The sequence below is a fragment of the Ochotona princeps genome, chromosome 29 (genome assembly GCF_030435755.1).
Source record: "Ochotona princeps isolate mOchPri1 chromosome 29, mOchPri1.hap1, whole genome shotgun sequence".
NCBI lineage: Eukaryota > Metazoa > Chordata > Mammalia > Lagomorpha > Ochotonidae > Ochotona > Ochotona princeps.
The window spans coordinates 3,211,748-3,235,802 of record NC_080860.1 but is presented as its reverse complement, the minus strand read 5'-3'; the positions used below and the strand labels follow the sequence as shown (position 1 = coordinate 3,235,802).

At 57.0% G+C, this 24,055-nt stretch overlaps 3 protein-coding genes across 12 annotated transcripts in view; 1 reads left to right on the top strand and 2 right to left on the bottom strand.

Annotated features, from left to right (window-relative positions):
* MPHOSPH9 (M-phase phosphoprotein 9) overlaps positions 1 to 4,132 on the bottom strand; it is a 51,267-nt gene extending 47,135 nt beyond the window's left edge. For 4 of the 7 annotated variants that reach the window (XM_058656583.1, XM_004595338.3, XM_058656586.1 and 1 more), the window contains exons 1-2: positions 3,978 to 4,131; positions 1,278 to 1,530 (exon numbers count right to left, since the gene is read on the bottom strand). In XM_058656583.1, coding sequence (XP_058512566.1) covers positions 1,278 to 1,378 — 101 coding nt within the window. In that variant the 5' untranslated portion in view covers positions 1,379 to 1,530; positions 3,978 to 4,131. Of the gene's footprint in view, positions 1 to 1,277; positions 1,531 to 2,777; positions 2,825 to 3,977 lie in introns of those variants that run through there. The other 3 variants (XM_058656584.1, XM_058656587.1, XM_058656585.1) reach the window with 2 other exon arrangements.
* A 194-nt stretch (positions 4,133 to 4,326) lies between these two features.
* On the top strand, positions 4,327 to 13,606 carry MTRFR (mitochondrial translation release factor in rescue). The gene is made up of 3 exons (XM_058656839.1): positions 4,327 to 4,444; positions 11,915 to 12,221; positions 13,180 to 13,606. Exons 2-3 carry the CDS (start codon positions 11,943 to 11,945, stop codon positions 13,396 to 13,398), a joined length of 498 nt encoding a protein of 165 aa, XP_058512822.1. The 5' UTR covers positions 4,327 to 4,444; positions 11,915 to 11,942; the 3' UTR covers positions 13,399 to 13,606.
* A 1,429-nt stretch (positions 13,607 to 15,035) lies between these two features.
* On the bottom strand, positions 15,036 to 23,186 carry CDK2AP1 (cyclin dependent kinase 2 associated protein 1). Of its 4 annotated transcripts, none has more exons than XM_058656807.1 (5): positions 23,153 to 23,186; positions 18,873 to 18,970; positions 17,303 to 17,429; positions 15,237 to 15,300; positions 15,036 to 15,141 (listed from the first exon to the last, which is right to left on the bottom strand). In XM_058656807.1, exons 2-5 carry the CDS (start codon positions 18,939 to 18,941, stop codon positions 15,087 to 15,089), a joined length of 315 nt encoding a protein of 104 aa, XP_058512790.1. In that variant the 5' UTR covers positions 18,942 to 18,970; positions 23,153 to 23,186; the 3' UTR covers positions 15,036 to 15,086. The 4 variants fall into 4 exon arrangements, with proteins under 4 accessions (XP_058512790.1, XP_058512788.1, XP_058512787.1 ...); XM_058656805.1 differs by lacking the exon at positions 23,153 to 23,186 and adding an exon at positions 22,779 to 23,009; XM_058656804.1 differs by lacking the exon at positions 23,153 to 23,186 and adding an exon at positions 22,531 to 22,979.
* Positions 23,187 to 24,055: the final 869 nt, after the last annotated feature.

Here is a 24,055-nt window from a genome sequence, read left to right as displayed (position 1 = left end):
ACCCACACAGGAGACCCAGAGCAGCTCATGGCTTCAGAGCAGCCCAGCTCCAGGCTCTGCCGCCATTTGGCAAGTGCTGCTGAGGAGGGAAGACCTCCCCATGTTTCTCCTTTCTCTCTCTCCATCTTTCAAATAGAAAATAAATAAATAAACCTTTGCAAAAACAAACTAATAACGAAAGAGCTTAAAAACAAAATGCAGGGTCTGGCACTCTACATAGGCACCAAAGTCCCAGCCATTCTACTTTCAGTTCAGCTTCCTGCTAATGGTCTGGAAAGCCAGCAGAGGGTGGTCCAATGCTTGGGCCCCTGTTGTCATAGAAGAGACGCACAAGGTCCAGGCTCCTGGCTTCCCACGGGCGCAGCTTGGGCCACACGACCACTGGGGAGTGAAGCAGCAGACGAAGATCTGTTAGTTCTGCCTTTCAAATAAGTACATACATTTTTTCAATGCACCTGTGTTGATGCTGAACTCAGAGTTGATATTTCTGCTGATTCTGTTACATTCAACTTTTCAAAAATTTATTATTTATTGGAAATAAAAATATTTCCAATATTTTCCAGGTATACAGAGAGGAGAAGAGACAGAAAGGAGTATCTTCCACCCATTAATTTACTCCCCAAGCAGCCGCAATGGCCGGAGCTGAGCCGATCTGAAGCCAGGAGCCAGGAGCCTCTTCCATCTCTCCCATACAGGTGCAGGGTCCCAAGGTCCTGAGCTGTCCTCGACTGCTTTCCCAGGCCACAGGCAGGGAGCGGCATGGGAAGTGGGGCACCAGAATTAGATCCAGAGTCTATGTGGGATCCCACCACATGCAAGGCAAGGGCTTTAACATGCAGGGACCAACATTCAGCTTTAATTGTTACCTCCAAGATTGCCGTTTCTGCAATATAATCCCTTATCTGTAACATTAAATTAAAAATGCAGCAGTAGGGTCAAGCGCGACGTGGCCTAGCAACTAAAGTCCTCGCCTTGAACATGCCGAGATCCCATATGGGTGCTGGTTCTAATCCCGGCAGCTCCACTTCCCATCCAGCTCCCTGCTTGTGGCCTGGGAAAGCAGTCGAGGATGGCCCAAAGCCTTGAGACTATGCACCCACGTGGGAGACCTAGAAGAAGTTTCTGGCTCCTGGCTTCAAATTGGCCCTTGAGCTCACTTGGTCAGTGAATCACTGGACAGAAGTTCTTTCTCTCTGTCTCTCCTCCTTTCTGTATATCTGACTTTCCAATAAAAATGAAATAAATCTTTAAAAAAAAAAATTCTACTGCATTCTTACCTATGAGTATGCACGTTAAGTCCAAGAGAACAGGGAGAAATTTTGTGATCAGAACCCACAGATGTTTCTGGTATGCTTTTAACCAAGTCAAAATCTCCCATAGCATATAACTGCTACCCTCTGTTGTTGGCGGGGAATGGTTCTCGCACGGCCGGAGGGCCCTGAGTCCATGTCCTCTTCCGGCTCATCGTCCACACGCATCATCAGTTGTCAACATTCAGACATGTGAAACACACTAAACTTCCCAGAGGGTCTGAAAATGAAGAGGAGGAAATGTTAGTACAAGAGCCTGTAAGTCAACAGCTCTTGTCTTGGCTTTGGGAACCCTGACTTCTTCTATTCAAATCTATGACAAGATCTCTAACAGCCACAATGCGGAAACCATCTGCATGTGCACAGACAGATCAAACCCACAACACACAGCCACGTGAGGGGAAGCCACGCGGCTGCAGGCAGGAACAGTGCTCCGAATCCTGCAACACAGACAGCAGGCCAAGCGGAGGCCGTCCCAAGGCCTGTATTACTGCACGTTTTCTTTTACAGGAAACACGGAAGAGAGCCAAACCCACCAGGCCAAGGAGGAGATTTAAGGTTACCCAGAGCTAAGGGTGTGGAAACAGGGAATGAGTGCAATGAGGATGAAGTTTGTTTTTCGGGATGATGTAAAAGTTCCAGAATGAGTGGTGATGGATGCTCAAACCTGTGAATACACTGCACACTTCCAAAAGGGCAAAATGTATATCTTCATTATATATCTCAATTTTAAAAACCGGGCCTTGGGCCTAGCACAGTCACCTAGTAGCTAAAGTCCTAGCCTTACATGTGCCAGAACCCTGTATGGGCACTGATTCTAATCCCAGCAGCCCCGCTTCACATCCAGCTCCCTGCTTGTGGCCTGGGAAAGCATTTGAGGATGTCCCAGAGTCTTGGGACCCTGAGCCCACATGGGAGACCAAGAAGAGACTCCAGGCTCCTGGCTTTTAATCGGTGCAGCTCTGGCCATTGCAGCTACCTGGGGAGTGAATCACTGGACAGAAGATCTTTGTCTCTTCTCCTCTCTGTATATCTGAATTTACAAAAAAAAAAAATCTTTATTAAAAAACCTTGATGTGGTAACAATAATTAAAAAAAAAGAACACTGGCCAACACAGCGGCTTATCAGGCGAATCCTTTGCCTGCAAGCATCAGCATCCTATACTGCAGTCAGTTAGTGTCCCAGCAGCCCTGCCTCCCATCCAGCTCCCTGCTTGTGGCCTGGGAAAGCAGTGGAGGACGGCCCAAAGCCTTGGGACCCTGCACCCACGTGGGAAATCCAGAGGAAGCTCCTGGCCCCTGGCTTCGGATCAGCCTAGTTCTGGCCGTTGAACCAGCTGATAGGAGATTTCTCTCTGCCTCTCCTCTCTGTAAAATACAATCTTCCTTTCAAATAAAAATAAACAAACCTTTTTTAAAAAATTGTAAAAGTAAAAAAACACCAAAAAACAAAATCAAAAACCCTACATTAAGAGTAACTTGCAGAAACAGTATCATCTTTTCAGGCAGTATTTCAGAATAGTATGTTTAATAATCAAGATTCGGGATACAGATTCTATTATGTCACAGTCGGAACTCTGACACGCCTTGCTCACTGATTCAGTCAGCGCCACTAACGGTGTGTTCACCCACGCAGTGATGAGGACCACGGGGCAGCTACCCTGGCAAGAAGCACCACGATCGAGTTCAAGCACCTTTTACACCACCCAACCTTTCTCATTCCACGCACACAGACTAAAACACCCCCACGGTTTGCCAGGCCAACTACAACCTCATTCACCCTGGCAAATTGTCTATATCAAGTCAACTAACAGCCCCCTCTCCTCAGGAACACCTGCATTTAAAGAAGGGGTGGGCGTGGGGCAGGGGTGCAATCAAGGGAGGAAACCTGGCCCCGACCCGTGCACACTTCTTAGCAAGCCCATCAGTTCGCCCGGGGACAGGTGCACAAGCTCCGGGGGTAAGCTAACCTAAGCACCGGGATCTCCCGGAGGACACAGCGGCCATCGAGGCCGGCAGGGGGGCCGCTCCCGGATCCCAACGCCAGCGAGGACGCTTCTGCGGCCGGGCTGTGGGTCGGGGTGCGGGACTTGAACGATGCAAGAAAAAAAAAAAAGTGTCAGAGAAAGAGGATAAGAACAAGGGCGTCTTATTTCTTTCCTGTGTGCCGCCCCACCGCGCCCTCGCCCTCCGAGGAGCCGGGGCGGCGGACGGCTCAGCAGGCCCCCGGGAGGGAGCAAGGGGAGGTCCCGGCGGGGAGAGGCCGCCGTGTCCCGTCGCCCTCGCGCCCACCGCCCACACAGCGAGGGCGGCTGGTGACTCCGATGGCGCCTGAGGGAGAGCCGAGCGAGGGCCGCCGCGGGCCCCACCGGAAGCCCCGACACTCCGTCAAAAACACACACACAAGCCCCCCGCCCCTCAGGCAGGGCGCCCTGCGATTGGGCCACGCGGGTGTCATTCAAGGGCACCGAGTCTAGAAAAGGAGCACGCCGCGCGGCACAGCCCCCGACTCGCCGGCCGGCTGCGGTGGGCGTCAGGCTCCTGGGCGCCGTCGCCCCTCACGCTGGTCCCTCTGTACACCTAGGGAGGCGTCCGGGCTGTGTCTTCCTTAGGTTTCAGCCTGGACCCCCACGGCTGGCAGCGCCTCCGAGACCCGCGGCCGCTTACCTGGCCCCGCTCCCACAGCCGATGTCAGGGTCGAGCCAGCGGCCTCTCGCGACCGTTAAACTCGAGGCGTGCGCGTGCCCGGCGCCTCGCCTGCGATTGGCTGCTCAGGAGGGGGCGGGGACCAGCGAGCGTGACGCGCTCCCGGTCGCGCCGGGGGAGGGGGCGGGGCAGCTGTCCGGTCCCGCGCTCTGGTTGGCTCTCAGGGAACCTACCACGGCCACGCGGGAAGGACGCCTCGGCTTGTCGCATGCGCAGTTAGGAAGAGTGCGCACGCACGCGTGTGTGTGTGTGTGTGTGTGTGTGTATGTGCGCGTGTGCGTGCGTGTGTGTGTGTGTGTGTGTGTGTGTGTGTGTGTGTCAGACAGGTGGAGGCAGCCGCGGCCTGAAAACGGCGCGTGCGCAAACCCGGGAGCGCGGTTGCGTTTTTCGGGCAGACATCGGGCGCTGGAGGCCCATCACGACTCCAGGTAAGCGTCCGTGGACAAGCCTGCGACTGTCAAGGACTCTGGAGCGAGGCCTGGAAACCGGACAACCTGTTTTCTCGGTTTGTGATCGTTGTTAGCTGAGGTCTTCCGTGGCGGGCAGGCGGAGCCCGCCAGGATCCCCCGCTCCCCAAAGCCGCGTTTTCCCTGGACCTGGTTCGCTCTGGGCCGCGGACTCAGGGTGCTGGGGAGAAATGGGACGAGCTGTGGCCGCTCAGCACGTGCTGTTAGGCCTGGCGCTTGGCAGGTGTCGGCCCTTCCCTTGCGAGGCCTTTCTCCCAGGGCACTCCCAGCCCATCAGCGCGGTCCACCTTCCTCAGCGCAGTTAGTCCTGAAACTGCTCGCAGCCTGCCCCGCAGGAGCCCTGGGTCCCACAGTGCAGGGCCTCAGCAGGCACTGACCCACGGGATTGGGTGAGCACCGAGAAGCCAGGACACAGGAGGCGCCTCTGTTCTTGGAATGCCCGAACCTCCGAAGAGCAAGCAGCATTCATACTGCGTCCCACAAGCCATTAGTGCCAGGCGTCAAGCCACCCCCCAGCCGTGCTTAAGCCGGTGTTACACTCTTGTGATACCTAACCAAAATTATGTTTAAGGGCAGGGCCCTTTTCTGTGACCCTGTTTCAAGCCCCACCAAAGAGCTTGCCTTTCTCCCTGGTCTCAGTCATCGCAGCATGTGCTGGAGACATTCTAGAATCTTGCACACAGAGAATTAAGAAATCTGAATTCGTGAGCTTCTTAGCAGGGAACTGTTAACCCTAAGAGCGACGAGCCAGGCAGAAGGCAGGGGACTGCTTTTGCCCACGAACCTGATGCACTTGGTCTGGTTTGGGCGTGCCAAGTCTGGCTTTTGGTGGGATGATTATTGGATGCTCTTCACTGTCCTAGGAGCACGCTGATTCGGGGTGCTGGCGTGTGCATTTGGGGATGTCTTCTGCTCACCCTGATATTTGTTACCCCAGGTTGGATCGTAACTTAAAAATTTGAAGTGGACGTTGCCTTTGGCTAGTAGAGCTACACAGAAGAGATGCTTTTTGCAAAGCTTTCTAAACACCTAGAAAGGTAGTTGGGTTTTGTTTTGTTTAAAATGTATCTTTATTTGAAAGTTGGAGTCACAGAGGCAGAGAGATCTCCCTGTTGCTGGTTCACTCACACGGTGGTCATAGTGGCCGTAGCTGGGCTGATCTGAAGTCAGGAGCCAGAAGCTGCTTCCAGGTCTCCCATGCGGGTACAGAATCCCAAAGCTTTGGGCCGTCCTCCACTGCTTTCCCAGGCCACAAGCAGGGAGCTGGATGTGAAGTGGGGCAACCTGAACTGGTGTCCACATGGGATGCTGGCACAGCAGGTGGCGGCTTAGCCTTCTACACAATAGCACCAGCCCTAAAAATAGGTGGTTTAAAAGTCTAAAGAAATTGTTTCTGAATATAGATGACAGAAGTAGAAAGTGTCACAAATTCAAGGAACTGGGCTCAGTTCAAATGGCTGAGCAGGCTAATCCTCACCTTGCAAGTGCCAGGATCCCATATGGATACCAGTTCCTATCTCAGCTACTCCACTTGCCATCCAGCTCTGTGCTTATGATGTGGGAAAGCAGTTGAGGACGGCCCAAAGCCGTGGGACCCTGCACCTGCATGGGATAGCTAGAAGAAGCTCCTGGCTCCTGGCTTCGGATCTGCTCAACTCCAACCATTGTATCCACTTGGGAAGTGAACCAATGGATACAAGATCTTTGTTTCGCTTTCTCTCTGTAGATGTGCCTTCCCAATAAAAATAAGCCTTTGTTTTAAACAACAACAACAAATTCAAGCTACTTTTGTTGACTGTAACTATGTATTTAGCTCCTCCAGTACTGGACATTTTGCACTACGCGTCAGCAACGTTGCACCTCTTGTTAAATGGCCTTTATACTGTCATGATTATTATATAATATCATAGCATTGAATGCCTCAAGTGTTTCTCCTTTGTCTTGAGGTCTTCAAACTGACATGTTGGAGTGACATCTTTCCCATGGAGCCAGCTGTGTGGCAGTGGTAGCTGGTGACAGCTCGAGGTGTTTGGTGTCCTTGACCGACCGGGCTGTTACTTTGTGCCATTGATTTTTATATCTAAGCACCTGTCATTTGTGTGGCCTTCCTCACAGCAAAAAAACAAAACAAAACGAAAACCTATAGCTTAACCATTCAAGACAGAAGAAAATGATCAGTTTTAATTAATGTTTAGCATCTTTTTTTTTGTCGTTTCTGTTTGTTCTGCATGATTTTTCTTACTGTATGACATAATTCCTAAAAATTGTGTGTCTAAAGCAGGGTTGGCTTCCTGGAAGGTGAGTCTGTCTGCAAGCTGACTACACTTTTGCATCATAATGACCTTGGCTTCTGATGTCACAGGCTAAAATCATGACCTCACCGCAGGGCACGCTCATGGGCTCCCAGGACTTGAAGTAGACCATGTAATAATGTGCAGGTCACTATCCCGGATGGAGAGAGGCGCTTGGCGGTTTGAGCTGGTGGAGTAGAAGTGAGTGCTGTGTAGAAGGGACAGGGACAGGGCTGGCAGCAGGAGTCGTGCAGCCAATCAAGCCACCACTTGGCAGTGCTGCCATCCCATATACGATTGCCTAGTTCAAGTCCAAGCTATTGTTTCCTTCAGCTTCCTGCTGATGGATCCTGAGAAGCGATAGTTCAAGTGCTTGGCCCCCGCCCCCCAAGAGGGGAGAGCTGTGTAGAGTTCTGAACCCTCAGTCTGGGCCTGGAGCAGGCCTGGCTGCTGGCAGACTTCTGGGCAATAAGCTATCAGATGGGGATCTGTCCCCTCCCCTCCTCTCTTCTCTCTCCAATTCTTTCCATTAGATTAAAATAAATTTTAAAATTAACATTTTTTTATAAAAAGACAACATCTGCATATCTTGTGAACGCTAGTGAAGCAAGCTGAAGAAAGGAGAAATTGTTTCAAAGATTAAAACGAGAACTTTTTCTGAGAATGCACGTAATACAGATCTTGTGGGTTTTTTTATCTGAAAAAGTGTTTACATTCAAATATAAGAATATGTGTGAAAGGCTCAGTGTGGTAGCCTAGTGGCTAAAGTCCTTGCCTTGCATGCACCGGGATCCCATAAGGGCACTGGTTGTAATCCCATCAGCCCCGCATCCCATCCAGCTCCCTACTTGTGCCCTGGGAAAGCAGTCGAGGACGGCCCAAAGCCTTGGGACCCTGAACCCACGTGGGAGACCCGGAAAAGGCTCCTGGCTTCAGATCAGCTCAGCTCCAGCCGTTGCAGCCACTTGGGGAGTGAATCAGTGGGCAGAAGATCTTCCTCTGTCTCTTCTCCTCTCTGTATGTATGAGTTTCCAATAAAAATATAATAAATCTTTTTTAAAAAAGAAGATCCTCGCTGAACAAATATACATGCCTTTAACAAAATTATTTTCATTGAAAAGGCATATTGACAGATCGTTCATCTGCTAGTTCACCCCCCACATAGCCACAACAGCCAGAGATGAGACAATCAGGAGCCAGGCGCTTCCTCCAGGTCTCCCACATGGGTGCAGGGTCCCAAGGCATTGGACTGTCTTTTACCGCTTTCCCGGGCCGCAAGCAGGGAGCTGGAAGGGAAGTGGAGCAGCCAGGATGCAGACCAGTACCTATATGGGATCCAGGTGCTTAGAGGTGGAAGATTAGCCTGCTGAGCCATTCTGCCGACCCCAACCTTCCCTTTTATGAACTCCTCAGATCTGTCAGTTATGTCTGAACTTGACCCTGCTGGGAGAGACTGGGACACTGACAGGGGCCTAGCCCAGGCAGCCAGGTGTCTGGTGTGTACACCAGTAGACGAAAAGCAGAGCGAAGGGGAAGTCAGGATGGAGAGCCTGCCCTGGCAAGCCTGGACCCAGAGAAGGGACTGAAGGCCGAGCCGTCATGTCAGCCGGTTTTCCCTTTCTGCTGTGCTCGTCCATCCTCCCTTTTCTCTCTTAATGTCACGATGAGCTCTGATCTGAGCTGCTGTCATTGTTCCTCGGAGCCTCGGCTTGCCTGTGCGTATCACAAAGGCCGAACTCCAATGCGCACTTTTTCTTTGCGCTTTGGAGAGTGGAACCATAGGTCGTTTTTAGCAGTCCTTGGAGTGGGGCCAGGGCTCCAGGAGAGTCTGAAAGTATCTGTGATTGTTGGGTTGGCCATTAGCCTGAGCTCTAAAGCAGCCAGGGACACAGTGGGGGTCAGGGGGCTTGGATTCCAGCTGGCTGGAGCCCGCCCAGCGTCTGCCAGCTCTCAACTGGGACAGAAGGACAGAGATGTGGAGCAGCAGGCTGGGACGAGGCCGCCAGTCAAAGCAGATGCCTCTCACTCCTTTGTCTGCAAATGTCGCCGCATCTCCGACTGGCTTCCGCTCTTTGTCGCTGCGCTGTGTGCTGGTGCCATCCTGCCTGCTCAGGTTTACCAGCCAGCGGAAGAAAAACCCCAGGCGAGGCCACGGGCCAGGTGTGAGAAGCTGTCCCACTCACAAAGGAGTTGTCTGTGGACTGATGGCAGAAATCCAAGGAGATTGAACACTGCTCGCTTGATCCTTTGTTGGCAAGGTTTCAAAAAGAGTGCCTGCATTTGTTTATTTTATTTTATTTTTACATAAAATTTTTAACTTTCTTTTTTAAGATTTACTTACTTTACTTGAAAGAGGATTTGAGTTGGGAGTGAAGATGGAGAGAGAAAAATCTTCCATCCACTAGTTAACTCCCAAACCGCGCCTCAGCCAGTGCTGAGCTGAGCCGAACCGAGGCCAGGAGCTTCTTTCCAGTGGGTGCGGAAGGCCAGGGCCTTGAGCCACCCTGCACTGCTTTCCCAGGCCACAGCAGGGCACTGGATCGGAAGTACAACAGCCCAGTATTTCCCAGGGCTTGGTGCGCAGGGATCCCATATGGGCACCGTTTCATGTACTGGCGGCCCTGCTTCCCATCCAGCTCCCTGCCTGTGGCCTGGGAAAGCAGTGGAGACTGGCTCAAAGCCTTGGGACCCTGCACCCACATGGGAGACCTGGTGGATGGCTCCTGGCTTCTAATCTGCTCAGCTCTGGCCATTGTGGCTACTTGGGGAGTGAACCAGCAGATGGAAGATCTATCTATCTCTGTCTCTCCTACTCTCTGTGAATCTGACTTTACAATCAAAGTAAAACAGAATGTTTTAAAAAAAGAAGTGTAACAGCCAGGACATGAACCAGCACCCATATAGGATGCATGCAACGTAAGCTGAAGCCTAGCCCACTCTGTCCTGGTACCAGCCCGTCATCCTCACATTTTAAACAGAAGTTACCTTTCAGGTGCTGCCTCCACTGGTGTAATCTGTATCCCTCCTAACCAGCCTCAGGGTGCCTCATCAGCCCCAATTTAACTACACCCAGTGGGACTGCACAACACTATGAGCATCACAGAAGGAGGTGGGTTTAGTGCATGTCATCATGTATGGCAGCCGTGTGCATGTTAGCTTGAGCAGTCTGCTGTGCTGCACTAAGGTGCAAGTGAAGGATGGTCCTGTCGCCTTTAAATCCCACGTGTCAGCTTCTCTGGTTACTAAGACAGAAGTCTACATTAAAGTGCAGCAGGGCAGGTGTTTAGCCAGGCAGCTAAGGCCCCACCCAGCTGGGACCCTTGCACCCCTCCACCGGAGTACTGCAGCCCCTGTGTAGCTCTGCAGACCTTAGAAGACAGAGTTGGTGATTGATGGGTCTCTGCCACCACGTGGGAGCCTTGGATTGCATTCCCAGCTCCTGGCTTCAGCCATGCCCAGCCCTGCCTGTTGGCGGGCATTTGGGGGAGGAAAGCAGAAGATGGTACTTCTGTCTGCCTCTGGAGAAGAAACCAGGTGCCAGGAAGCATCTTACACAAGTGCATGCCCTGTGTCTCACTCACTCACTCACTCACTCACGTCTCACACAGGTGCACAGCCCAGGCCCTGTGTCTCAGTCAGTCACACTCACGTCTCACACAGGTACACAGCCCAGGCCCTGTGTCTCAGTCACTCACGTCTCACACAGGTGCACAGCCCAGGCCCTGTGTCTCAGTCAGTCACACTCACGTCTCATACAGGTGCACAGCCCAGGCCCTGTGTCTCAGTCTGTCACTCTCACGTCTCACACAGGTGCACAGCCCAGGCCCTGTGTCTCAGTCACTCATGTCTCACAGAGGTGCACAGCCCAGGCCCTGTGTCTCAGTCACTCATGTCTCACAGAGGTGCACAGCCCAGGCCCTGTGTCTCAGTCACAGTCACTCTCACAGAGGTGCACAGCCCAGGCCCTGTGTCTTAGTGATGCTCTCAGAGCCATGAGCTGAGGCAGCCTGGGGAGTGAGCTGCTGGGAAGCAATCTCGTGCCTGTGCAGACACCTGCCACCACAACTAGGATTTTCGAGGTCTCAGAGCTTGTTTTGAAGGCTTACCAGCTGCTCGGCCCTGGGAAGCACTGGGCAAGGGCCACGTGGTGTGTGTGGGCAGCCTCCCGAGCCTTAGCACCTCCACGTGGTGACAGATTGTCGCCAAGTCCGTCAGGCTGCAGATGGTGCCCGTGAAGTCCCTTCCTTCTCTTGTCTGTTTCACTCACATGCGATGGGGCTGACAAGGTCCAGCTCCCCTGGCGGCCAGAGGAGCAGCAGGCCCACTCTCACCCTGTGCTCACGGGAGAGCTTCCACATCCTTCTGCCTTTTCCCCTGAAGCGAAGGCCTATGGGACGCACTGCATCCTCACAGCACTATGTTCTGTTGGCTCGTTCACAAATTCATTTCCCCTTCAGGCAACGTCTCAAGTGGTTACTGGAAATTTATTGTTCAGCAACACTTTCTCTGGCGTGTGACTGTCCCCAGGAAGCCAGGCTGGCTCTTCTGTTTGACCTCCCTCACCATACTGCACCAACACTTGGTGCCAACAGGCACCTCTCAGTCAGTGGTTGGGTGATAGAACCACGAAGCCCAGTTGGATCCCAGTGCGGGCAGTGCAGCAAGCCGGCCGGCCGTGGGGAACAGATGTTCCTATTCAAACCCATGAAACTGGAAACATTAAAAAACAACAACCATGACAATGATGGATGGTGATGTTTACGGTGCCAGACTGTGTGAGCCGAGCTATAAAGCACTCTCTCATTCTGTCATCGTTGCACTGTGATTCCAAGAGTCTCAAACGCTTCAATACCGCCCCTTGCCTGGCCCTCCTTGCTGGGTGTCCCAGTTAGCATCTCTGTTGAGTTACAGCCCTGATCCTCTGACTTTCACACCCGAGAGAGCAGCAGCTCTGGGCATGCGGGGATATTTTTGGTGTGTTAGCCAGCAGCACGTGGACTGGTGGGAGCGGAGCGCCAGGTTGCATAGTGGTGCTCGCTGGGCAGCGGCCCTGGTGACCTGCGTGTGTCCTGGGTAACAGACGGCTGCTGTGCTCCCAGCCAGGGCGTCTCAGGCCGGCCTTTTGCTTTGTCTGACACAGGTCCTGAGCAAGCAGAGCCGCAGTCGCCATGCCCGCCTCGGGGCTTTTCCGTTTCCCGGCACCGCTGACCAGAATATGCCCCGCGCCCCGTGGGACCTGGTTTTGGGAGAGGCTCACGTGGTTTTCCCCAGGAGTGGCCGTCACCGTCCCTGCGGCAGGCAAGAAAGACCAGCCCGCTCTGCTTGCCCTGGATGAGAACGAGCTGCAAGAGCACTTTGTGAAGGGACACGGGCCAGGGGGCCAAGCGACCAACAAGACCAACAACTGCGTGGTGCTGAAGCACCTGCCGTCGGGCATCGTGGTGAAGGTAGACGGAGGCCGTCCCCCAGGGCAGCTGGAGAGCAGCTACCAGGCCGTCCCCGGGCTCAGCTTCCCCCACCCATGGCAGAAGCTGCCGACCTCCTTGGGTCCAACTGGCAGCTGGCATGCGCAGCCTAGTCCTGCTCCTGTCGGGGTCACTCCTGAGCAGAACACCGAGTCCCTGTTGCTAACATCTGTGCCTGCTGTGCAGTTCCAAGCCAGGAGCTCCTGAGTTCAAGCTCAATCACTTTTCTGATCCTGCCTGAAACAGTATCATCCAAGAGTAACAAAACTCAGAACCTTACCTAACCCTTAGTCTGTTTTATACAGCTGACTACAACTTGGTGGGGTTTTTTTTTTTTTTTTTAAGATTAATGTATTTTTATTAGAAAAGTAGATTTTATGGAGACAGGAAGAGAAAGATCCGTCCACTGGCTCACTCCCCAGTTAGCTGCAATGGCCAGAGCTGAGCCAATCTTAAGCCAGGAGCCAGGAGCTTCTTCCAGGTCTTCCACAGGGGTGCAAGGTCACAAGGCTTTGGGGCCGTCCTCGATTGCTTTCCCAGGCCGCAGGCAGGGAGCTAGATGGAAAGTGGGGCCACTGGGACATGACGCTGCACCCATGTGGGATCCTGGTGCATGCAATCAAGGAATTTAGCTGCTATGCTACGTTGCTGGGCCCAGAATTCTACACTTATGCATGGCACACCCAAAACATCAGCTAGATACATTGGTCCATGTTTTATTTGGGGACTTGGAAGATACTTGAAGGCAAAATAACACCTAGTCACAAAATAGCCCCAGCAAAAGCTGCCTAATGTAGCTCAGGTGCAGAGGCTATGGTCCGCCTGCTGTCCCTGGCTCCTGGGGTCTCCTGGCGTGGGGCCTGGCCTTCCGGGCTGTCCCCTTCGGGAGAGCGCACAGGTCCTGCCCATCTCTGCCCATTCTAAATGCCCTCTCTTACAGTGCCACCAGACCAGGTCAGTGGAGCAGAACAGAAAGCTGGCTCGGAGAATCCTGCAGGAGAAAGTGGACGTCTTTTACAGGGGTGAAGACAGTCTGGTGTTCCGAGAAAAGTGGGAGGCCGAGAAGAGGAAACAGGAAAGGAAGAGAAGAGCAAAGGCGACCCTGGAGAAAAAGAAAACGCTCCGAGAGCTGTGGGCGTCGAGCCAGGACACGCCCTAGGCACGCAGGGTCCACCCAGAGCCCAAGGCCCTCCCGGAAGGCGGCCAGCGAGTCCAGCCCAGCACCGTCCCAGCGCTCACAGGGATCTTGGGAGAGACATTCCCCAAGCCTTATTTTATTTAAGGTGGATAGTTACCTATCTTTTATTATTATTTTTTTAAATATTTGTTTTACCGAAAGGAAGATCTACAAAGAGGAGAGACAGAGAAAGCTCTCCTGGCAGCAGCTGGAGCTGAGCCCATCCAAAACCAGGGGCCTCGGCCAGCTCTCCCACACTGGGGCCATCCTCCACCCCGCCAGGGGTGTGGATCAGCCGGGACACAAACCAGCACCCATACGGGATGTGGGCGCCTGAAGGTGGAGAATCAGCCTGTTGTGCCATGGCACCGGCCCCTATTTACATTTTATATAAAAGGTAACAATTTTCTTGAAAGATGTGAGATCCATTTTAGGGAGAATCAAGTGAAACCTTCCCAGCATCTAATGGCCCCATGTCATCCACAGAAGACCCGTTTCCCCAGGACTCTCCCGGGAGGCCGTGGCTGGGCAACTGGAGGCGGTCACCCAGGTCAGGAGAAACAGGTGCCACTGAGGGAAGCTCCCGCTCGTCCTCCCCGATTCGGAGCATGTGGCGTCGTCCCAGAGCCCTCAAGCTGGGTTTGACCTTGCCACCTTTTTCTCAGCCAGCTAATAGACTGGCCTGTTGGGACGAGTCTGGTGCTCACGCATTAAACAAACAAGGAAAGATACGAGGCAGGCCCACACTGGACGCCCATGCACACACCCAGCTCACCCACCAAGGTTCTCCCTGCTGAGCATTCCATGCCAGCCTCTGGCCTGCTGCTCTATCCCAGGCCCTGCCCCAGCCCACTCCCCTCTAGAAGGTTCTATTTCTGGAATGGTTCACAAGGAACCAATGAGAGAGAGGGGGGACTATGTGGCTCAGGCCTAGGGCTGCCCTTGGTCCCCACTGCACGAGCCAGACACGGACACCCCTCCCAGGACCCAGTGCGGCCGTGGCCAGGACAGGCTAGGACTGCGGCCATCTCTCCCTCCTGTGTACCTAGTTGAGAGGATACACACCCATGCGGCCCTTCTGAAGAGGGTGGGTGGGGAGCTGGGCAGTGGGACAGTGTTCACATCTCCAGGAGGTATGACTGTACCTGTGCCAGTGCCACCAACCTCTTATTGGAAACGCCTCAGGGTCACACCGAAGAGCTCCGAGAACCCACATCTGACCACAAACTGTTAATGAAAATAAGCTTTATTACATCAAGTAATAAATACAAAGATGTAAACGGTTTTAGTCATTTTCTTCCCGATGCTTTCTCAACTTGGAAGGAAAGGCTGAACAGAAACTCCACAGGCTCGGGCTCCGGACGGGCTTGTCGCTCTTCTGTATTTATAACCTGTGCGCTAATAGTCATGCAAATGCTCACACACACACACACACACAAATGCAGTTACAGGAAGCAGATCTACACAGTACAGGGGAAGCATCCAAAGACGCTCAGAGCTGTATTAACTTCTGAAAGGAACAACGAGGGACTCGGGTAACAGAAACTTATTCAAAATAAGATGAAGGGAGACAGTGTCCGCAGGCGGAGCACAGCGGCTGCCAGGTGACGTGACATGCACCTGCTAACCGGTGCAGGCGTGGGGAGGGCGGGCCGGGGACCTGGATGCTTCTAACTGCAGAAATTTCTCGGTCCTGGAGACGGCAAGTTCAGAGCCTGGTGAACCGTGGAGGAAGACCAAAGGTTACCATTGAGACCACGCATGTTGTCCACACAGGGGTTAACTGTGCCCGCTCATCTTGCAGCTGACCAGGCAGCTAGGAGCGGGCGTTGCGTTCCGTCTCAGCCAAGCACTCCCGGACCAGTCCTCGCGCATGAATGATGCCTGCAAGAGAAGAAGAGGCTGGGAAGGGGCCACGTCAGCCCTTTAGGTGCCACCGGCCATAGGCCCTGGCCCAGCAGCCCTAATAGTCCTTTTGGTTTTTTTGTTTATCTTGGAGCATGCCCACTATGCTGATTCGCTATCCAAGTGCCTCCCACAGCCCAGGCCTCCCACATGGGGCACAAAGACTCAGTGCTTGGGCCCACACTGCTGCCTCCCAAACCTCGCCATGGGCAGAAACCTTCGCCACCCAGAGGCATGCGGCAGGCCTTGGCACTCTGACCTGGGCCATGGGACTCTTGACCAACAGTTGTAAAAGACGACACGAAATCCCATCCCACCTCTCAGAGCCCCTCTCTCCCAGCCAACACTTTACATTCCCTAAAACTCTACCCCTGCCTCAGGGTGGCACCTGCAAGCTCCCCCGAGGACACTGTACTGAATGACAGCACCAACATCCACACCCCCACCTCTGGTCTTCAGGCCCAACCCACACAGAGACCTCTCCCAATGCACACCCAGGACACACAGCCACATTCCAGCCTGCCCTGGGATGCCCTTGCAGTACCAGGCACCCCAGCACCCCAACCCTGGGAGTCTCCCCTGATCTTTGATCCCCACTGAACTTCATGAGACATTCATGGACCCAGGGGTCTCCCTGTGAAGCTGTCCTCCAAGTGCCGGCAGCTCCAACGCCTCACGCCTCTGACCATCTTATCCTTGGATAAGATAAGTCTTTGCACCCTCACAGAACACAAGTCCCTTGTGACCACTGTGTTCAGTCTGTGCACTCCAAAAGCAGCCACAGGGTCTATGTAACAAGCCAGGCATGTGGCCATGGCCCATAAGGTCCTTGCTTTTGGATAGCAGAGCATGGAATGCCTGATTATTCTGTATCCTCAAATCATGCTCTTTGAACCATGAGGAACTCAAACCACTCCTGAGAGGCCCGGAGCTTGCAGGGCTATCGAGAAAGCTCCTGAGCCCCTCCATGGCCTGCTCCCCATGCCATAACATCAGCTGGGTCAGCCTGCGCTTGGCACCTCGGGGGCCAGGACCAGCAGTTGGCCCACGCCATGTCCCTGAGTGGTCACCTGGCACCTCGTGCTGACTTGAGCCACTGAGTGTTTTCTGACAGACGTCGGGGCCTTCCCAGCAGCCCCTGGGGCTAGGTCAGAGTCAGGGCTGCACACCCTTCCCCAAGCCTCAGCTGTCCGGCAGCCCCGTCACAGGGTTCCCACCAAGCCAGGTGGGCAAGTCGCCACCTCCACAGCAGCCCCCACCATGACACAGGTGTGTGACCAAAGCATGTCCCTCTCCTTTTTCCCCAGCTCCATCCTGATCTTCAAAACCGAGGGTTCAGCAACCTCCGTGTCTCCTTCCTCCAGGGCCTACACCCCGCATCCCACCCCATCATCTGTGCTCACTCTCCTGATCTCCCGCTGCAGCAGGCACGCAGCCTGGTGGTTAGGAAACACAGAGCCCTGGGCCGGTCACTCCACCACAGGGCCGTCTCTGGGAGATGGCAGCAGAGCGCCTGGCTACCAGCCTGTGCATGGATCCCTTGCTGTTGAATTTCAAGAAGTAAACCAGTGAACGGGAGCCCCACCTCCCCGCTCTTTCTCTCTCAAATAACATTTAAAGTGTAAAAAAAACAAAAAACTTCCAAGTGTCCTTCCTGTCACCCAGCTCAGCCCCAGAGCAAAGGCCAAGGGCACAGCAGGCCCAGGGACCCTGACCCCCCCATTACCCATCAACTGCCCACAGAGGTGCCAAGGCATCAGGGCTGCTGAGCATGGGGCTACACCGAGGGCGTACCCGCAACCCTCTCCAGCAGCGGGTAGTAATGCTCTTGTCAGAACGCCCCTCCAAAGCTGGCACCCAACGCTCACTCCTGCCTGAGCCCCTTTCCCTAACGTTGCCACTGCAGTCAACCTCTCGGGGCTGGGGACCCTGTCCGATTCTTCCCTAAGACGGCCCAGGACAGGGAGCTGGCAGCGCTCACCTCGCTTCAGTCTCTCCATGGCGCTCTTGCTGCCGGCGTAGGTGGGTCTGATCTCTTTGCCCAGCTCCTCGATGATGGCCAGCAGTTCTGCGTACTTGCTCTGGGGCACCTGGCTGTTCCCAGTTCCCTGGGGTCAGAGAGAACACGGATCCAGAGACAGCCGGAGCGCTGACCCAGCTCCCAGTCCTAGGCACAGGTCCAGCCAGCAAGTTCCTCCATCGTCTCAGAGAAAACAGAGAACCACCAGCCCACTGCAGGGACAGCCCCCAGAGGTCCCCAACCCATGGTCACACCTGAGCTCAGTCGGCCTCCCCCGTACCACTGTGGACCACCCAGGAGTCCCCACCAGAGCCTAGAAGGAATTCCATGCACATAGCCCAGCCCACAGCAAGCACCCAGGTCAGCGAGGCAGGGCTCCCCACAAGCCAGGGCATCAAGGCCACCTGCGTAGGCCTCTCCTCCACTTCCACCTCAGGCAGCTGCATCGAGGGGAACCCCTCGCCCTGCAGGGCTGCGGCCTGCACCCCCGTAGCCTCACGTTCCAGCTGCCTGGCCTGGCCCAGCCCCTCTCTGGCCAACTGTGTCCACCGCTGCTGCTGGCACCGCCGCGACATGGCCTGGGCATTGAACTGCTGCTCCAGGCTGCGCTTGGGCCCATCCTCCCCCCAACACCGCTTCTTCAGCCGCTGCCTGGGCCAGACCCGGGCTACTGACAGTTTCTCCTCCCGAGACAGGTGGGTCTGGCGGGGCATGACCAGGGCAGGTGTGGTACCAGGGCCACCCCGTAGGGCCTGGGCAACAGCCTCCATGGTGACCCTGGAGTGAAGAACCTTCAGGGTGGCAACCATGGCACGGAGGCCTGGGGCGCTCCCTAGAGGCACTGTGTCCCTCAGAGTCAGGGATTGCCACTGAAGCTGTGGTTTCCTTTCTAAACTGATGAAGAAACAGCACCTGGGCCAGCGATGTGACACAGCAAACCACAACACCGCCTGCAACGCCAGCAACCCAAATGGGCACTGGTTTGAATCCCTGCTGCTCCATTTCCGATCCAGCTCCCCACTACATGGGCCTTGAACAACAGCTAAGGTTGCCCCAAGTCCTCAGGCTCCCGCACCCACGTGGGAGACCTGATGGAGTTACAGGCTCCTGGCTTCAGCCTAGCCCAGCCCCAGCCACGGAGGCCAGATGAAAGTGCCCATGAGCTTGCTGGTTCCCTCTGCTTTCCAAATCAATCAATCAATCAATCTTTTCAACAACAGGACCAGGCTGTAGGAGACTGGGGGTGGGGCTGGCTCACAGCCTGCTGTGACCACCCTAGAAAAGTGGGCACAGAGCGTCAGGGGTCCCAACACCACGAACAACAAGTGACAAAGGGGCCCTGGGTCCCTGCTTAGGCGCTAAGGAGCAGGCTGGCCCTGCCTGCCCAGCACCCAGAACCACAGCATCAGAAAGATGTGCAAGCTGATAGCCTGCCTTAGGCCTCCCACCCCTCCCATCTAGAACATTCCCTGCTCCTGCTCCGAGGCTGGACAGGACATGTCCCAGCAGAGCCCTCAGCCCCCTGTCATACCTGGGTGTAGCCCAGAGATGGGGGCCCATAGTCATTCAGCAGCTGGCGGTACTGGGAGGACGTGGCCATGCTGGTGGAAGATGAGTGGACACTCCCAGCTGCAGAAAAGGGAGGGGGTCAGGAGGCTGCAGGCCTTGCCCGGGGGGGGGGGGGGGGGCACAGCCAGGATGCCAAGGCCAGCAGAACCACCTCTTCCTGCCCTCCCATCTGGCATGGCCCTGACACAGAGCCCAGATGACCGCGGGTAACCCTGAGTGACCAACACACGGGGCCCACATCCCACAGCCCTGCCGTCCACGCGCTGCCCAGCCCTAGCCTCGCTTATCTTGTCCCCAGAGTCCACCTGCCGCTCAGGCTGGACCTGGGGGAACTGAGATGTCTCGCAGCAGCAACAGCAGCCATGTTGGCCATGTGGTCCACTGTGGAACAGGGAACGAGTCGGGAAGCCCCCCATGCCTGGGGATAGGCATGTGGACACACAAGCAGGAGTCCCAGACTCTGTACTACCTCCGGTATGCCCCTCACCCTCCTGCCACATGGGATGGACAGGCCTGAGTGCAGGCCAAACAGAGCATGCAGACCCCATATCCGCAATGCGATCATCAGGGACGTGGCAGGACGCAACAGGGTCTGGGGCCCAGCTGGTTCCTGGACATGGGGCTGGCAGGCCCATGGCTGCAGGTGGGCGAGATGGCCTTCAAATCACACACACTGCTCACCATGGAGAATCGACCCAGGCTGCATTGGCAGCTGCCAACCTGTCACCCCAACCCCCACCCCGCTGCTCCAAGCCAAACAGCCTCTCCTCAGGCGCGCCTTGGCCCCAGTGATGGACAGCTGGTGCCAGGCTGGCCAGCCCAACCAGCTGCTCTGTGCTGTGGGGGAGGGGGAGGAGGGGCATGCAGCAGCCAGCCGAGCGCCCCCCATACACAGAGGGAAACACACATGTTAGCACGGGGTGTGGGGAGGGATGTGGGACATACAGGCCACACGGCCCAGGAGAGGCATTAGCAGGAGGCAAGCACCAGGAGGTGCCAGCCTGGGCCTGCCCTGGATCCCTGTAGGACTCAGGCAGACACTCAAGCAGGGGCTGCTGGGCGAACATTGCACCACTCAAAGCCTAAGCTTCCACAGATCTGTGGCTCCCACTCCAGCAGCAGGCACTAGCCATGCCCATGAGCAGAATGGGGGTACCCCCAGCTGACCACCAACATCAGCCAAATCCCCAGGCCCTGAGCCTTCTGAGGTGCCCCCAGACTGGGCATCCAATCCTGGCCCCTGCCCAGTATCACATCTCCCTGGGCTGGGGACCAATGGGGTGAGGCAGGTACAGGGTCCCAGCGCCCTCTGCACCCCTTCTGCTCACCTCCCCTTGGTGGCCAGGAGCTGTTCCCACCAGACAAGGCCCTCCCCTCACCGGGTCTCAGTTGCCCCAGTTGTTGGAGGCAACGCTGTACAGTGGGGTTACAACTCTAAGAGCCCCCCCACCCCGGTAGATAGCTCTGGGGTACACTCCTGTGGGCAATGGAGGAAGGCCAGTAGGGGAGAACGTGGGAGGTGACCTCCAGCGCAAGGCCAGCCCCTGAGGCAGCCTCCGGGGTGCCCCCTCCTTCCCGCCGAGCAGGGCAGCCGCTGAGCGCCAGACTTCACGTCAGCACACGGAGCATCAGACAATGCGCGCAGTGTGCAGGAGCCGGGAGGGCTCGGCCGAGGCCAGGAAGCTCCTGGGGCCGCGCCTCCCCGCCCCCACGCCAGACAAAGAGCGGCCTGGGGAGCTGGCCGCCTTCCCGCCACTTGGGGCGCCTGGGGGGCTCTGGGGCGGGGAGGCGGAGGCTTTGTCTAACTCAGCCACTGCCACCCCCGGCCTGGCCGCAGCTTGGCAACCAGCACAGGAGGCAGGCTGGAGGGTGTGCGGCAGCATGACAAGGAAGGGCTCCAAGAGTCCATCTTGGATGCAAGTGGCGGGCGAGAGCCAGGCTTCCGGCAAAGGGGTCTCAGGGGAGGCGGCTGGCCCCCATACACCCCAACACCCAGGACCCTGGCCGAGCAGCCCTGCCACATCCTCATGAGAAAGCAGGGATCCTATGCACAGGTGCCAGCCAGACCAGTACAGGGCAGCAGGGTCTCCTCCCCACCCCACCCCCACAGTCTCCCTTTCTGTGACCCCAGAGCTCCAAGGTCCCAAGTTAGGGCCCTTGTCCCTGGACACCCCAGGGCAAGTCCACCCAGCTCATCACCTGGCTCCCCCACCCTCCCCAGCTCAGACGCAGGTGACACGGGCTTGCAGAAATCCCACTTGGCAACAAAGCCCGCCTTTGTAAGGTGGTGGCATCCCTGGACCCCAGAGCAGGGGATGATGTGGCCCCAGAAGTGGCACTTGGCCCTCTGGGCTCAGATCCACACCTGAGCAACTCTCCTCTCCCTGGGTATGCCGCATCCAACCTCCCCCAAACCCCAAACCTGTGTCCAAGAACCACCCCCCTCCCCACCAGATCTCTCCGCCCAGGGCCGGGTCCCTCCTGGGATTTCCATTCAGGAGTCCACGCAGGAAGGCCAGTGGCCAGCGTGGCACTACCGCTGACCTGCAGCCTGGCCCCTCCTCCCTCAACGCCTCGGCTCCTTACCCTTCCCACCCTCCCCCCACCCCCACAGACCCCAGATCACCTCCTCTTCCAAGCGGGAGAGGGAGGTGTATGTTTCCAAACGAGGCTCTTAAAAGAGGAACCCTAAGCACGACACAAAGTGGGGGACCCAGAAAGCTGCGACTACGTGCCCGTCCCCAGGGGCCCTGAGGCAAGCCCCTAGGCGCAGCCTGCTAACTTCTGTAGGAGTTTCCCGGGTGCCCGGCTCCTGCACCAGAAGGCAGTGGGAACCCATGAGTTGGGGGCTCACAGATGCGGGTTCCAGGGAGTCGCCGCCAGCCCTCCTCCCGCACAACCCCAGGAACCCGCACCCTTCCACAAGTTCGGTGCCTGCACGCCCGGCTAATGGGGACGTCCTGCCAAACCGGGGACGTAGCCCAGCTCCCCTGCGCCCTTAGGCCGAGACTACAAGAGTATCCCGGCCACTGGGGACCCCGTCCCGCCCCGTCTTCCCCGCGTCCTCAGGGCCGGTTGCAGCCTGGCATTCGCCCACAGCGTCCTTCCCACGCGGGGCCTTGGCTGCACACGGCGGCCCCAACCGGGGCCTCTACAGCGCTCCCCGGGGCCACGCGGCCCCGCGCCCGGTTCCCGGGTCCCCGCTCCCGGCGCGGCCCGGCCGCTCCCGAATCCCGCCGGCAGGGGCCCTCGCCGAGCCGCCCAAGAGCCTAAGGAAAAAGGAGCCGAGAAAAAGCCTCCCCCGCCCTCGCCCTTGCCGCGGTGCTCCCCGCGATCCCCAGCCACCGGCGTGGGGGGCACCCCCGCGTCCCCGGGCTCGCGCCCCGCACCCCTAGACCCGCTGAGGTGCGGGGCGCACCCGCGAACTTTAGCGGCGGGCGCCGGAATCATGGCGGCGGCCGCGCTGCCCTGGCCGGGACCCGCTGCCCGGTGCCCGCCGCCCCCCGGCGCCGCTGCTGCCCCACACCCCCACCCCGGGGTCCCCGAGCCGGGACAGGCGCGCGGGCCCCCAACTTGGCGGCACTTGGGGCGCGGCGCGCGCAGTCGGGGCGCTCACTCACCGGCGTTGAGGGCGGCGGCGGGCATGTGCGCGGCCAAGTTCGGTTTGTAAGACATCCCCCCGGGCGGCGGGCGCGCCGGGCGCAGCCGGGCCAGGCCGCGAGGGCGGCGGCGGCGGCGAGACCGGGCGGCGACACGGCGGCCCCGGCGTCCCCGGCGTCCCCGCGCCCGTCCGAGCGCCCGCCGAGCGCCCGCGCACTTTTTGTTGTTGACGGCTGGGGCCGCACCGGCAAATATGGCCGTCCCTCACCCTGACACCGCCGCAGTCGATCACCCATACATCGGCGGGCGCAGAGGCGGCCGCAAACTTTGAGCCGAGCCAGCGCCGCCGGCCGGAGCCGGGAGGGGCGGCCCGGCGTCAGGGGGCGGCTCCGCCCCGGCCGCGCCCCGCGCCCCGCGCCCCGCGCCGCCGGGAGCGCTCACGCCCGAACTTGCCAAACTTTGGGGGGCTGGGGTCCCGGCGCGGCCCCGCCGCCGGCGCGCTCCCCATGCCCGCGGGCTGCCGCTCGGGTTGCCGCCGGGCTGTTCTCTTCAGGGTTCCCAGGCTGGCCGGGTGGGATTCCTGAGGTAACTTTGCGTGTCTTTCCCTTCCCCTCGGCGGTAGGGGAAGGGATGGAAAATTACCTGGAGAAAATGGAGGCGAGCCCCGGAGCTCGAGGCCGCCTCCTGACCCCGATTTCGCGTCAGCGGCAGGGGTCTGCAGCGAGCGGATTTTAACCCTCGCGGAGACCTGACCGCCGCCCAGGAGAGTCCTCCTCCTGGGGGAAAAACGCGCCTCGGCGCCCGCTCGACCCCGGGTATTGTCGCGTGCCGGTGGCCCGGGGGGGCCTGCTGTGTGCCAGGCTCTGAAAGGTGCCAGGATGCAGGAAGGAGGTTGGAAAATATCTGACCAACTTACTGGCCCCCTGATGTTTGAACTGCATTTTGGGGACTGTGCCCCCCTTTGCAGGGAGTGCTGCCCCCGGCTTAAAGTCAAAACACCTGGGGGGCCTTGCTGGGTTTGGGGTTTCTTTCTTCCTTCTATCCCAGGGTCAGGCTCACCTGGGCATGGAGGGCTCCGGGGCCCCTTGGCGGATCCTGGAAAGGGTGCCTGTGGAAAATCTGTCTTGAATCCTTGAATGCTCAAAGGCGACCACAGAAGTCACTCTCCCAGTGGTACTGGTCCCATTGAAGTACGTAGAAAATATTCCAGTTCAAGTTAATAGCATTTTATTCAACACCATGAATTCAAAGTGCAATCTCAATATGTAACCAACAGATTGATGTTCAAGACTGTCACAAGGGCGAGACTTTTACACACACCTGTTCATTCCCCGAGTGCAGATCTCCCTTACGGGTGGCAGGGACCCAGGGACTTGCTCCCAGGGTGTGGATTGGTGGCGAGCAGAGCAGCCAAGCCTGGAACCAACACTCCCAAATGGGGTACAGATATCCCAGGGGAACTGTACCCCAAAGTAAAATTACTAAGAAATCTTTTGACATCCTCGTATGGGGGGAGTCCTCAGGATCCAGGGTGCTGTTGACAAA